The sequence below is a fragment of the Stenella coeruleoalba genome, assembly GCF_951394435.1.
Source record: "Stenella coeruleoalba genome assembly, chromosome: 1".
Lineage (NCBI taxonomy): Eukaryota > Metazoa > Chordata > Mammalia > Artiodactyla > Delphinidae > Stenella > Stenella coeruleoalba.
The window spans coordinates 52,659,898-52,674,586 of NC_137169.1; the positions used below are offsets into that span (position 1 = coordinate 52,659,898).

General features: G+C 37.0%; 1 protein-coding gene across 8 annotated transcripts in view; it reads left to right on the top strand.

Annotated features, from left to right (window-relative positions):
• PATJ (PATJ crumbs cell polarity complex component) overlaps positions 1-14,689 on the top strand; it is a 358,864-nt gene that overhangs the window by 237,520 nt on the left and 106,655 nt on the right. For all 8 annotated transcript variants that reach the window (XM_079919148.1, XM_079919149.1, XM_079919151.1 and 5 more), the window contains one exon: positions 1,154-1,245. In XM_079919148.1, coding sequence (XP_079775274.1) covers positions 1,154-1,245 — 92 coding nt within the window. The remainder of the gene's footprint in view (positions 1-1,153; positions 1,246-14,689) is intronic.

Here is a 14,689-nt window from a genome sequence, read left to right on the forward strand (position 1 = left end):
AATGAGAGGCATAGTGAAGCAGTGGTTCAAATTTAGTCTTTGCAGTAGCCTGTGATATGAGTACCAGCTTTATCTCTTTGAGGTGGTGGATGAGCTTCATTTTAGACAGTTAAAAATATTATATTTTCATTCCATCCTTTGAAGTGTTTATTTCCAAATACTTTCTCATTATAGCTGTTATGACAAAAATGATACCTTTTCCAGATGTCTTCAAATGCAAAAGTTCAGAGACATCAAGGACAGACAAATTAGATGCTAATTGCATAAAGCATAAATTCCTTTTTACTATTCCTTATATAGTGTTCTATACTATCCCTTAAATAATAGAAATTATCAAGGCCTCAGTTAAAAAGGGACAGTATGACATAGATCATTACTTATTGAAGAGACAAGAGAGAAAAAGCCAAAACTGTGTGAGCTCTTATCAAATGGCTGAAATAAAATAAAAGATTGATTATGACTATCATCATACTTTAGCAGTGGGAAAATCTGGAGTGAAAAAATTTAGAATATAAATGTTTTTAGGTCATATTTAGGTGAATTCAATCAAATTAAAAATCCCACCACATCTTGGATAAGAGTGGATGCCTCATTGATTGGGTACAGTAAAATGTTTCAGTGCAATTGCTCTAATATTTGACTTAAAATGGGGATGTAATATTTACATCCTCTGGAGTAACAAAATTTATGCTATGTAATAACCTTGACACGTTTACAGAATCATATGTAATGGACACTCCAGAGCTCTGATGAATACCACAGTTTGGTCTGTTTTCTGCATTTTTTAGGAGTCTGGAAAAGCTGTAGGAAATGAAATATCTATCATAAGGTTTTTGCATCTAGCTCAACTGCTGCTGTCAAGTTTAGCAAAAGGGTCAAAAACTGTATGTTCTTTATTAACTGCATTCAAATTAGAATTTAAGAGATTTTAGCAGCTGCTTAGAATTAGTGTTTGAATCTATACTGTGAAGAATGTTAAGATTTTTAGCATTAAAGAGTCCTACATCTACCTACTTAAAAATGAATGAACTTCATTTTTTAATTCCAAGTACATACACATATACTTGTATACATGTATATATACATATATATTTTCATACAAAATATATATATATTACAATTTTACAAGTGCATTTGATTTTTTACCCCACAGATAAACAATCAGATCCTGTATGGAAGAAGTCATCAAAATGCATCTGCCATTATTAAGACTGCCCCGTCAAAGGTCAAGCTTGTTTTCATCAGGTAGGATAGATACATCTGGTTTTCTAAAACTTAAGATCACCTCTTGAGATGTTATCATTTGTGTAAGACTATTTCATCTTTCGTTTGTTTAACAAAATCACTGTATTCTAAAAATATATTTCCCTCTTGTGACTGTCACTTCGAGAAAAGTATAGATCGTTTCGATTGTGATGTGTTCTTGTTACTTACGTTTCACATGATAGAAGTGGTCATTGAGGCTTGTACTTTTATTTCCATTTAAAAAAAATTCTTCCTGATTATCCTCTTTATAAATATGATAGAATATTCTAGCTTCTCATCCTACTGTCACCATCATTTGGTACTTTGCTGAATCATTAATGCCTTCATCAAAGAATATGCAGGGAAAAAAGAACCCAGGAAAATTTTAGAAGCTTCATATTAAGAGTGCTGGTGAGAAATACAGAGGGGAGGAGATGTGAGCTCTGCTGTCTGGAGTCGTGTGGTCCGTTTGGGGCTCCACATTTGCCCGCACCTCATCTGCTAGGTGACTGAGCCCTTTTGGCTTAATTGAGTCAGAATTGGGACTCCTCATTGGTGGTGGCCATCACCAGCAGTGGAAGGAAACTTGATTCCCTGTTATTGGACTGAAATGACAGATGAGTCTGAATTATTCTTGGGGATGTAACTAACCCTGTATGTTAACTGTCATGCTGTTTCTTTTTGCTTTGGGCCTCAGTTATTATCTGTAAAATGGGGGCTATAAAGCACTTACCTCACTCATTGTGGTGTTTCAAAAATTAGAAATGCTTACCACAGTATCCAGCATGGAGTAAAGGCTTGAAAAAATGTTAGCTGGTCCTTTATGATGGTGATGATCATTGTTTTTCTCCCCCTTCTCTATAGTTACCTGTTAGTAAGACCCGTCCACTCCCAGGAGATGGCTGGGATTAAGGGGGAGTTTTATTCCCATATATGGGCACTAATGTAGGTGATGGAAATATTCCTTTCCATGCCATCACTTCAACCTCACAGGCGTTGGTGCTTTGCTCCTGAAGAAATCCTACATCGATGCCCTTTTCTCTTGCTCAGTAACACTTTCTGGATTTCCAGGGGTTTTTACCCTTTTTTCTAGGGGGAGAAACCTTCCTCCTCTCATCTGTCTTTATGTATTTATTAAGACGACCACCTCTGGCTTACTCACCTTGAAGTCCTCTGTCAGACACCAATCTCTTTTTTGGGGTTTCTTGGCCCTTGCTGTTGCCAGAGGTTACAAAATTAGAGTTAGATGATGAAAACATGAACAGACTTGAGGAAAGGTCAGCCCCTCAAAAATTTAAGATGTCCATCAAGAGAAGTGCATCCAAGTAAAGAGGTGAAGCCATTTAGGCTTTAGAACTTTGTGTGAAGCTGTGTGAGGATCACATGAGAAGACGTTACATAGCACTCAGTAGAGTTTGCACATCAGTGCTCGGCACATGGTGGCAACTGCTGCAAGGGACATTATTAATGATAAACATTACTGTTACCTCTTCAGCATTTGTGGGGCCTTTATTACTCATGCCGCGTCATCCCATTTTAAAGAGAGCAAAAGAAAATTGAGTAGGATCCAAAGGAAATCATTTAATGCAATTAAGTAGTTGGGAAATAGAACCCCCCTCCTTCAAGAAAGAAAGGTTAAACGAACTGAAATTATTTAGAGTACAGAAGAGAAAGCTGAGTAGAATTTTAATAATAGTAATATACTCCCATTAATTTAGTGTCTGGTGGTTTCAATTTTGATTGTTCAGAATCAAGAAAAAAATTTGTTCAAGAAATTAATGGTGTAAGCGTGATTGAGGATGCTGCTGAATACTTATTTACTGGAAGTGATTTTAAGAAATTTAGAAGGATCAAACTACATTCAAAATATGTCATCTAATTATGAGCCTTTCTTACATGGTCATTACATTATAGTGCCTAGCCCATAGTGGGCATTCAGAAAGCTTTATTGAATAAATTTCCTTTCAGCTCCTACTGAGCAATCCAGATTATTTATTCTCCAAAGGCAACAATCATAGTAAGTTAGTTTGACTTATTTTGTGGATTCAAAAATGCATATAGACATATAACTCATATTTTACAAAATTCCTCATACTTTAGTCCCTCTCCCTACTACTTTCTCAAATAATCTAACTTAGGGATATTTTCTATATCTTCTTCTATAGGGGGGAAAATGATGTGGGCTTGATTCTGAACAATCTATCATATCCACTTTTAGACTATCTAAAGGGAAATGAGCTTGAATTGTATCAAGAGAGATGTACACACTGCTTACAACCTTTTGTTTTATTCAATAGATATGTATCTAATAATTTGTGTGCCAGCATTTTATTAATTAATTCATGCCTCAGTTTCCATAGGGAAGGAACTAGTCATTTGACTAAGAACTCTTACCTTGTTTTCTAAAACAAGACTGAACTCTAAGGCTTAGTGATTAAAAAAAGAAACCGCAGTTCACCCTGCCTGGGCTTGAAACCTACTCTGTGATATCCCAGATTTGTGAGCTTGGTCCATTTCCTGAGCTTTAGTATGGGGATAATATAGCTATCTCTATATTTATAATGTATTTATACATGTCTAATGTATTTATACTTGTAAATTGCCTGGCAATATGGACTCAACAATGGTGGCTGCTATAGTGATGAAGATGCTGGAGATGATGTTGATGGCAGAAGAAGGTGGGGAGGGAGGGAGGACAGAGGTAAAAGAGAAGGAAAGAAGCAGTTAGGGAGAAGGGAAGAGGAGGGGTGAAAAGAAGAACCACTTCTCATATATACTTTGTCTCATTCCAGAATCTTGACCAATTTTTGAGTGAAGCGCATTCACAGTTTTAGAATGCTTTAATTCACATCATAATGATTAAGCCCTGGAAGAGATAGGTACGGACATTATATACAACCATTTCTGGCAAATGTTAGAATAAGAGACAAGGACACAGCCTGCCTAAAATGTTTTTTATTTCCCTGTCTTCTGTTGTTGAGCTGCTGCTGCTTCTGCTTCTGTTTCTTCTCCGTGGTCTTCTTTTTTAAATGATGACCTGATCCTCCAACAAGGAGTGGAACACTCTTTAATTGAGGACTGTATAAAGAGAACTCTAATTAACATCAATTAATCCCCATGTCAATAAAATGTATTATAATAGATTTTACTGAGGTAAGTGATATCAAGTAGGGTCGGAATTTAAAGCACTTAAGGAAATCAAAAAAGAAAATACTTTATTGCTCATCAGCTCTTTACATCACCAATAAGGGTATCATGGTAGATTGGTGTCCTATTCATGTGTAGTAACCTGTGCATTTGAGGTGCTATCCAACACATCATCCTCGCTTCTTCGGGCTGATTGTCTATTCATTACTCATTTAGATACATCTTTCAGCCTCTGCCTATAAATTACCGCTTTCAGGCTGTTGTTACAAGAACTCTAATTTTGCCTAGTTTGGAACCAAATCCTGAAACAATTAAATACTGATTTGTTACCAAGTTTCAGGAATTTAGCACTTAAATCATCTCAGTACAACAGACGCAATTGTACTTTTCCTTAAAACGGCATAACTGCTTTGTGTGATATAATGTTACTTTAAAAACTGATTTTTATAAATTGTATTTCTTTGATTAGTGCTTCTCTTTGGCAGTATTTCCTTCCTTAGTTGAAATTAGTGATTCCCTGTGCATTTCCATTGTACGGAAAATTTTGGCTTTTATACCTGAGCAACTCTTTTTCAAATTTATTGACAATTGAGATAAAAATGGGAACTGGCCACAGGTTTGGGAGAATGATTAGTAGTAATCACAGAAAGCTGTTAAAATATGCTGCAGGCAACATTTTAATTAACTAGGGTCTTTAGTCTGTAGTGATGTACATTTGTGTGATCACGTCCTTATAGTCTTTTAACACTTGTCTTTATTCATATACTAATTGATCTATAATTCACAAAAGGGGTGTGTGAGTCATCAAGGAAAATTAGCAAGTTGCTGCTGTGTATATATGACTTACATAATCACTTTTTGCCCTTAGCTCCCTACATTGCTAGATTTTGGACAATCCTGTAATCATGTAATTGTGCCCAATGGCACATATAGACTCTGGTATACTAAATTATTCTACTCTAGATCATCTAGATGTATATTACAATCTGGGGGCTTACTGTGTACCATACATTCAATTCTGTGAGTTTTCCTGTTCTACATGAGCCCCTCTACACAAGCGCTCCGATTTCAGTACGGGAGGAACACTGTATTAATACGATCAAGAATGAATTGCTGTATTTGGCAGTGCAGGGATCCAAGAAGATTAATGATCTTGCCTGCAGCTCTTGTCATACCTTCCCCCACTATCGAAAATTAAATGTCATGTATAACAACTCACTCTCCATTACTTAATTACATGTGGAAAATGTGTCCTGTTAAAAACTGCTGGGGCTAAAGGAGGCCAAATGAAACTGAAACCCTTGGAAAGATTTAGTGCTGGCTGTCAAGCCCTAACAAGTGAAGGTGGACTCGCCATGGGATCCACCTTACTGTATCCACTGAACGTGTCTTGTTTTTATAATTAAAAATATGGTGTGGCCTGTTATCCTCTAGCCATGTCCCTAAAAGATGAAGTTGATTTGAAATTAATGTGAATGTCAGAGTAAGTCCATCTGAATAAGCAAATTGAATGCCTGTTTTTAAGACCTTTATTGTGCTCTTGATTCTTTGCATCTAGTTTTGATCAATAGGAGGGAAAAAAGATTGTGGGAACAAGTATGAATTTGACTTAAGAAACATTCATGCGTTTGTTTGACAAGTATTTGCACAGTGCCTACTTGTGCAAGTGTTGTGGAGCGAGTGACACAGAGAACACAGTCTCTGCTCTAAGAGAGGACACAGAGAGTAAAACAGTCCAGTACCTTATCCAGTGGTGTAAGTGCTGTGATACTATAGGAACATATAAGAGACACACCTAACCTGGTCTTTGAAGCCTGTGGGAGGGTGTCACAGAGAAAGACGTTTAACCTCAGACCAGAAGGATAAGTAAGCAAAGTCATAGCATGTATAGAAACCCAAAGATTTCTAGAATTGGATGTTATGCCCAATATACGTGAACATTACTTCTAGAAGAAAAGCAGTCCTTTAGGAAAGTATCATTGGATGAACACAGCTATGTGTGTCATTCGATTTGATTTCTGTAAGCAAGCCTCTTTCTCACTCTCATAGACCATTAAAGAATGCAAGGCCCCTTTTCAAGCGCACAATAAAATATCATCCATGGCATATATGACAAGAAGTTTTGAGGAGGAGGCCTGTCATTAGCACTGAACCATGTTAGCAGTTGTAGGAAGTAGAGACTCTCCTGTAGTTTCAAGGCTCTTCTGTTTCTTTGTTTAGTTGGACCGTGTGGTAGAGCCATATAAGTCTCTCAGGTGCTCTGAAATGCTGACTCTTGCTTATCTCTTCCATACTTGTTTCCTGTACTATCCATTTTAAATAGTAATTTTAAATTCATAAGTAGAATTTATAAGACTTTTGGTTCAAGAACAAGGTGAAATTAGAGTGTTTTGTGTTTTGATCTTTTGTCAAAAACATTGGAATTTATATATTGCTCCCTTTGACAGACTGTGGTAACCTTGGGAAGCTGTATGTTTAATCCAGTTATCATTCCATCGGGGCATACATTTCTGGAAACATCTTGACAGCCTATGACATATTCTTTTGCATATCCACAGTAGCCGTAAATTTTTCTCTTTTGAGGGTGGCTGTAGCTAGGTAGTCTGAAGTAACCAAATATTTTACAGGGCCATTCGTGAATTCAGATGAATTTAGTCAATTAGGTAAAGTGCTGCTACCAAACAAGACCATCTTTCTTGTATGACTTGTAAAGTATCTTTGAAAACCACTGTTACTATTGCATGAATAGAATTGCTAACTTTTTCTTTGCTGCTCCTATTTCTTAACACCAGCTTGTGGGAATCATGACTATATTTGTTTCACTTCTTTTGGCACTCAGAAACAGCTAGTTGTGATAGTCACAGGGATGATGGGATTTATTTTTTTTTTGGCAGTATTTTTACACCTGTCTACACAGTAGAATGCCTGTTTCCTTTGATAGACTCCTCTCCCCCAAACACACACACACATGCACACAATGTATATAGTATGATGGAACGGTAAAAACAGTAAATCTAGATACCTGTCTCCCTCTGTAGAAGCTGAAATAGATCTCTCTTTCACTGCCAAGGTGTGGCCAGTGGGTGGTCATGCAACCTAAGTTTGGGCAGTATGATACCTTAGGCTTAGAACAGGAAGCAAGTAATGTGAGTGACTTTGTATGTATGGTGTTTATTCATGGAGCCACAGGGCCTTGATCAGAGGCTCCTGCTATGACATCATTCTGCATCCTGCTTCCTTATCCTCTGGAAGTCTCTTAGTTCCTGGTCTGTTCCAAGTCTGATCACATAGCCTGCCTATGTTTTGTAAGATTCCAGTATCCCTCTAATAAATTACCTTTTGCTTCAGGTGGCCTAAATTCATTTCTATTGCTTGCTGCCAAAGAATCCTAATGAATGGGAAGGATGCTAAAAGTAGAGCTCTCTGAACAAATCATGAGCAACCAGAGCGAGTTCTCTCTGCACATATGCTTGTCACATGTAGGCTCTAAGCCTTGATCCTGAGAAGGTTTTATTTTTCAGACTTCTTTAGCAGAGCACAAGACCTCTGAACAAGTCTCTACTGAGGATCTCCAGTATGACAGGTTTCCGTTGCCATTGGCTCTTGAAATGAGATTACCACGATGATTTCAGAGAAATCAGGCAAGATTTTTCCCAGACTTATACCTGCAGGAAGAGTCACCTTTCCTAGCACATGGCCTTCCGGTGAGGGCTGGGTACCTGAACAACATTTGGGCTTTGCCAGCCGGAATAAAGAGGAGAATGGCTGTGGATATCTACTGTACTATCTTTAGAAAGAGTCTCTATGAGAAACTTGGTAGGCTGTCATTTATCCCATCCAGTCCTAAAGCTCCCCATATTAACTCTCCTGCCAACCTTCACTGCCAAATATTTTATGAGTCAACTTTTCCTCTGTACAAATGGCAGCCATTATTTAGAACTTAGCTGGGGCCACCTTTGTAAAATGTGGGTCTAGATGCTGAGTTACTCCCAGCAGCCCTCAGTTAGTGATTGACATTGTTAGGAATGCCATAAATGGAGTTCATAATTCCACTCACTAGGCATTTATTTCAGATTCAGCATATTTAGCTATTTTGGTGGTTTTTCCAGTTGGAAATTGGAAACTATTTAATGTATTCATATAGTTAGAAATACCTCCTGGAATCTTTTCAGAAAGGAGTTTTGCTCCCACTGAGATATAATGATTTGCTTTGTTTTATATGTTACTTCTGGTTCATTTACATGGAGGTTTCCTGGCTGAATGTTAATTCAATGTCATGTTCCAATTAATATAGCAAATGTAGAGTTTATTTTCAAGTGTCTCACATCACTGTATTTATTGATAATGCAGTCAGAAAAATTATCTAGGCCTGTTTAGTTGTGTTCATGTGTTCATTTATTCAGCTTTTTGTATGTGCACACCTAAACAATGTGCTAGCCACTAGATTGTAGTTATAATCATTTTAGAACAGGTTGCAAAAAATTAAATCAACGTACTCAGTACTCCTGGTTGAATTCAGGCACATAACTTCTACTTTTGATATAATGCTGTTTTGTGGACATAAAATAAGATTTATGGGTTTAGTGAAAGTGAATTTCCAAGTGGTAAGACCAGAGCAGTCCTGAAGACAAAATGGTTTTAAGTGATATTCTAAATAATTCAAATGTATTCTCATCACACTTGTACTTTGTTTGGTCTTAGTTAATTTTTTAAATTGTGGTAAAATATGCATAACATAAAATCTACCTTATTAACCATTTTTAAGTGTACAGTTAAAGTAGAATTAAGTATATTCACATTGTTGTACAGCCATCACCACCATCTATCTCCAAAACTTTTTACATCTTGCAGAACTGCAACTCTATACGCATTGACAAATAATACCCCATTCTGTCCTCTCCGCACCCACCTCCAAGCTCCTGGCAACTATCTTTCTACTTTCTCTCTCTCAATTTAACTACACTAGGTATCTCATAAAAGTGGACTCATACAGTATTTGTCCTTTTGTTACTGGCTTATTTCGCTTACCATAATGTTTTCAAGGTTCATCCATGTTGTAACATGTGTCAGAATTGCCTTCCTTTTTAAAATTGAATGATATTCCATTGTATGTTTATCCATTCATCTGTTGAGAAACACTTGGGTTGCTTCTACCTTTTGACTATTGTGAATAATGTTAGTATGAACATGAGTGTACAAATGTCTGTTTGAGACTCTCAATTCTTTTCCATATATACCCGGAAGTGGAATTGCTGAATTATATGGCAATTCTATTTTCAGTTTTTTGAAGAACCACTATAGTTTCCATAGCAGCTACACCATATTACATTCCTACCAACAGTGGACAAGGGTTCCAGTTTCTCTACAACCTCACCAACTCTTATTGTTTTCCATTTTTTTGATAGTACTTATCCTATTGGGTATGAGATGGTATCTCATTGTGGTTTTGATGTGCATTTCTCTGATGATTAGTGATATTGAGCATTTTTTGATGTGTTTATTGGCCATTTGTGTCTTTTCAAGTCTTTTTCCTGTTTTTTAATCAGGTTGTTTGTTTTGTTGTTGAGTGGCAGGAATTCTTTATGTATTCTGGATATTAACTCATTATCAGATATACGATTTGCAGAAGTTTTCTCCCATTCCATAGGTTGCCTTTCACTCTGTTGATTGTGTCCTTTGATCCACGGAAGTTTTTCATTTTAATATAGTCCAATTTATCTATTTGTTGTTGCTTGGGCTTTTGGTGTCAAATCCAAGATATCATTGCCAAATCCAATGTCATGAAGTTTGTCCCCTATGTTTTCTTTAACAGTTTTATAGTTTTAGCTCTTATGTTCAAGTCTTTGATCTATTTTGAGTTAATTTCTGTATATGGTATAGGAGAAGGATCCAACTTCATTCTTTTGCATGTGGATATCCAGGTTTCCCTGTACAATTTGTTGAAAAGATCATCCTTTCCCCCATTGAATGGTCTTGGCACCCTTGTTGAAATCATTTGACCCTACACTGAGGGTTTATTTCAGGGCTTTCTATTCTATTCCATTGGTCTATATGTCTGTTCTTAAGCTAATACAACATTGTTTTGATTGCTATAGCATTGTAGTACATTGCGAAATCAGGAAGGGTGAGACCTCCAACTTTGTTCTTCTTTTTCAAGATTGTTTTGGCTATTCTGTATAAATTTTAGGATGAAACACACTTTCACTTTTAAAAGAAGGAGAAATTCTCCTTGGAGATATCTCAGACCCTGATAAATGAAAAATTGTGGAATTCTACAAATACACACACACACACATACACACAGCCCATTACATCAGATGTCTTTTTTTTTTCCTCATTCAGAAACTGTTGTCATGGGCTCAGTGTGCTTTCCTGAAGATAAGTATGTTCTCCTCATATCTCACTAATCTTTCTTTTAACCACAATTTGTAGCATTCTTTTAGAGTTTATATCAGAGAGAGAATCTCATATTTAATCCTAAGGAATTAGTCAATGATTATTGGACTGATGCTTTAAATAACATGTTATTGAAATCTCTTACTACAACTTAATTATGGTTACAACTTTGATGGGTAAGGAATAAACATAAAGGGTTTTATCAACAAATCCCTGTATGTGACATGTATGTGCTTCTAAGAATGCAGTGAAGTATTCTTAGAAGAATAGAAAGAAGTTGCTGAGAAAAGCCATGTTAGTAGTTTAGAAATTCAGAAGAGAGAGAGATTGCTGTTGTGACAGTGGTACAGCAAGAGCTAGTTAATGCTACCTGGGTAGATCTACATAGGAAAAAATTAAGTCTAAACTGCATGAACAAATTTAATTCAAGTATTTATTGAGTACCTACTGTATCTCAGATACTATATAAGACCACGGAGTTAAGTAAGAAGTTATTCAAGAACTTCCAATACATGCAGATAAATAACTATACATCAGGCAAAACTAACACCCGTAGAGGGAACTCTATGATGTTGGGTTATTCAGAGTGCATTTGCAGGCTTGGTCACAGAGAGGGGATTTCACAGTTGAGACGGGAGTGATTTGGATTGACTGAGACACAGAGAAAGCTGTTGTCACAGTATAGACAATGTGAAAAGTGCATGAATTAGGATGGGGACATTGAACTAGAAGAAAAGAGAAAAAAGAATGAAATCTTTAGAATGAGACCTTTAGACTGAATGCTTTCTTTGGGTCTAAGAGTTGATGGGTGAATGAATCAAGAGTAACTGAGGACTTAGCACCTGAAAATGTAAGCATCTGAGACTGAACATCATAAAACATTAAATGTTAACTATTGTTCCTATGCTTTAGTATTATGACATTTATGTTATCTCTCAATTCTGTTAGAAGATATTATCCTAATTTTATAGATTAAGAAGCAAGACTTTTTAAAAGTTGCGTAGTATCTTGCTTACATCTTACTGGTAGAACTGCAGATGGAACTGTACATTTACCTAGGTCTGCTTAGGACTGGATTTCTTTCCAGAAGAGCACATAGACGTCTTACACATTATATAATCATGAATTCATTTTTAAACTGGGGTATGATTTATACTCAATGCAATAGATTTTAAGTGTTCAGTTTGTTGAGTTTTGATAATACAAAGCATACACCTGTGTAGCCATCACCCAAAACAAAAATGTAAGAAATTCATTCACCCGGAAAGCTTCCTGGTGCTCCTTTCCAGTCAGTCCCTCCCTGCAGAGCCAACACGTCTGATTTCTGTCACCACAGATTAGTTTTAACTATTCTTGAGCTTCGTGTAAATAGAATCAAGCAAGATCTATCATTCTGTGCCTGGTTTCTTTCATTTTACATATTTTTTTTGAGATTTATCCTTGTTGTCCTATATATCAATAGTTCCTTTAATTACTGAGGAATATTCCAATCTATGAAGATACCACAATTTTTTGATCCATTCTCCTGAAGGTGGACATTTGGGTTGTTTCCAGTTTTTAGCTATTCTGATTAAGGTACAAGCATGACTTTTCGGAAAAAAATTATTATAGAATAAACTTGTTTAGAACATCTTTGAGTCAGGATAGACTCAATAATCCTTCAAATGTTAACTAACAGCCCAAATGTCAGTCGCTTAAAACGACACAGGGTTTCTTTCTTTCTCATTTTACAGGTCTACCGGGGCTCAGCAAGGGGGCCTCTCTGCTCCCTATGGTCAGTTAGGTACCCAGGCAACAGAGGTTCCATCTCAGCCTGTGTTTCCATGATCACCAAGGCAGAAAAGGAAACGTAGTTAATCGAGAACTGGCTCAACTTTAAAGGTGAAGAAAACTGCCAGCCAGAGGATTTAGGAACAGCCCTACTCACTGTCAGAGAAGAGTACTGAGGGAATTACACCCCATCATACTATTCACCATCCTACCTGCACTATCAAGCACAATGAGTATTTTAAAGCATTTTACAGTCATTATATTTATTTGAGGGATGAGTAATGTAGCTGTGATACTCCGAACTTAATTATGAAAAGTTGATCGAGTCAGAGTGCGCAAACTTAGAACCCTGCATGCATCTTTACCCTGAGGAAAATTGTGAAATAGCTTTAAGAGTAAATTGTGACAGGGCTTCCCTGGTGGTGCAGTGGTTGAGAGTCCGCCTGCCGATGCAGGGGACGCGGGTTCGTGCCCCGGTTCGGGAGGATCCCACATGCCGCGGAGCGGATGGGCCCATGAGTCATGGCCGCTGAGCCTGCGCGTCCGGAGCCCGTGCTCCACAACGGGAGAGGCCACAACAGTGAGAGGCCCGCATACCGCAAGAAAAAAAAGAGAGTAAATTGTGACCTAGTAGAACTTTTCCCCAAGATGGATCTGGGGATATTAGCTTGCATATATGAGAGGAGATATGTGTGGCTTTGGGTCAGGCTATTGAAATGGAAAACACTGTAATATAATAGTTAAAAGAGTAGGTTTTGAAGCCAGATGGCTGGATTTTAATCTGAGCTTGCTATTTATTAGCTTTGTGCCTTTGGTCAGGTAGCTTAACCTCTGTGTAAAATGAAGAAAATAATTATAACTACTACGTAGAATTGTTATGAAGGTTAAATGAGTTAACACATAAAAAGCATCAAAACAGCAATACATGGTAAGAACTCAAAAGTTATGTTTCTGGTGATCGTGTTTTCCAAATCAAAAAGTTTTGTTAGGTATTACTTTTCTCTTGCTGTGTAACAAACTACCACAAATATAATGGCTTAGAACAACACCCGTGTATTAGCTGACAGTTCTGTAGGTCAGAAGTCTGGCACAGAGGGGCTGGGCTCTCTGCTTAGGATATCATGAGACAGAAATCAAGATGTTGGCCAGGCTGAGCGCTTTTCTGGAGCCTTGGGTAAAAATCTACTTCCAAGCTCATTCTTGTTAAAGTCTATTTCCTTGTTGGTTCTTAGATGGAGACTTTTCTTAGCTTTTAGAGGCCATTCACATCCTTTACCATGAGGCCCCTTTCATGCTCAAGCCAGAGATGGTACTTCTAATCTCTGACTTTCTATCTCTGACCTCCAGGCATTCCTTAAAATTCATGTAGGTCAACCTACTAATTTCAGAGATCAGGACAATGAGGCTCTAAGAAGTGAAATCTCCAGATTTAAAGGGCCCATGTGATTAGGTCTTGCCCAACCTGGTAATCTGCCTTTATCTTAAGGTCAGCTATGCTGTATAATTTAACCTAATCATGGAAGGGAATTCATCCTACTCACAACCTGTAAACCAGGGAGCAGGAATCTTGGGAGCCTTCTTAGAATTCTGCCTAACACATGTTTTGCACGATTTTTACCAATATGAATATATTTTTATAACAAGATTGAATTGAAATGTGGATCCAGAGTGTGTCTTTGTCATAAATATAAATATTCTACAAACAAAAAAACTGAATTGGGTGTGTTCTAGCATCCTTTTGGAGAAAAACTAAATTGACAGTCCCTAGATAGAAATTCCACTATTGTGATTGTCTGTTTACCCTAGCTGTGTTCCTCACTAATTGCTAATATCATCAAAGGCAGGAATCATGTTTTATTCATTTTTGTATTCATAGTATAAATATTTGTTAAACAAATGAATATATTCAAAATGAAATCAGAGCTATATTATTGAAGTAAACTCTAATTGAAGTAATTAGAAGTTACTTCAATTATCAATTGAAGTAAACTCTAGCCAGCTTAAATTAAAAGGAGAATGTATTGTAAGAATACAGGGATATCTTGTGGACTCTTAAGAAGAAGCCATACAGCTAAGACTCTGAAGAGAAGGAAGTAGGGTGACTTCAGAGACGTCAGCAGAAGGGAGTTCT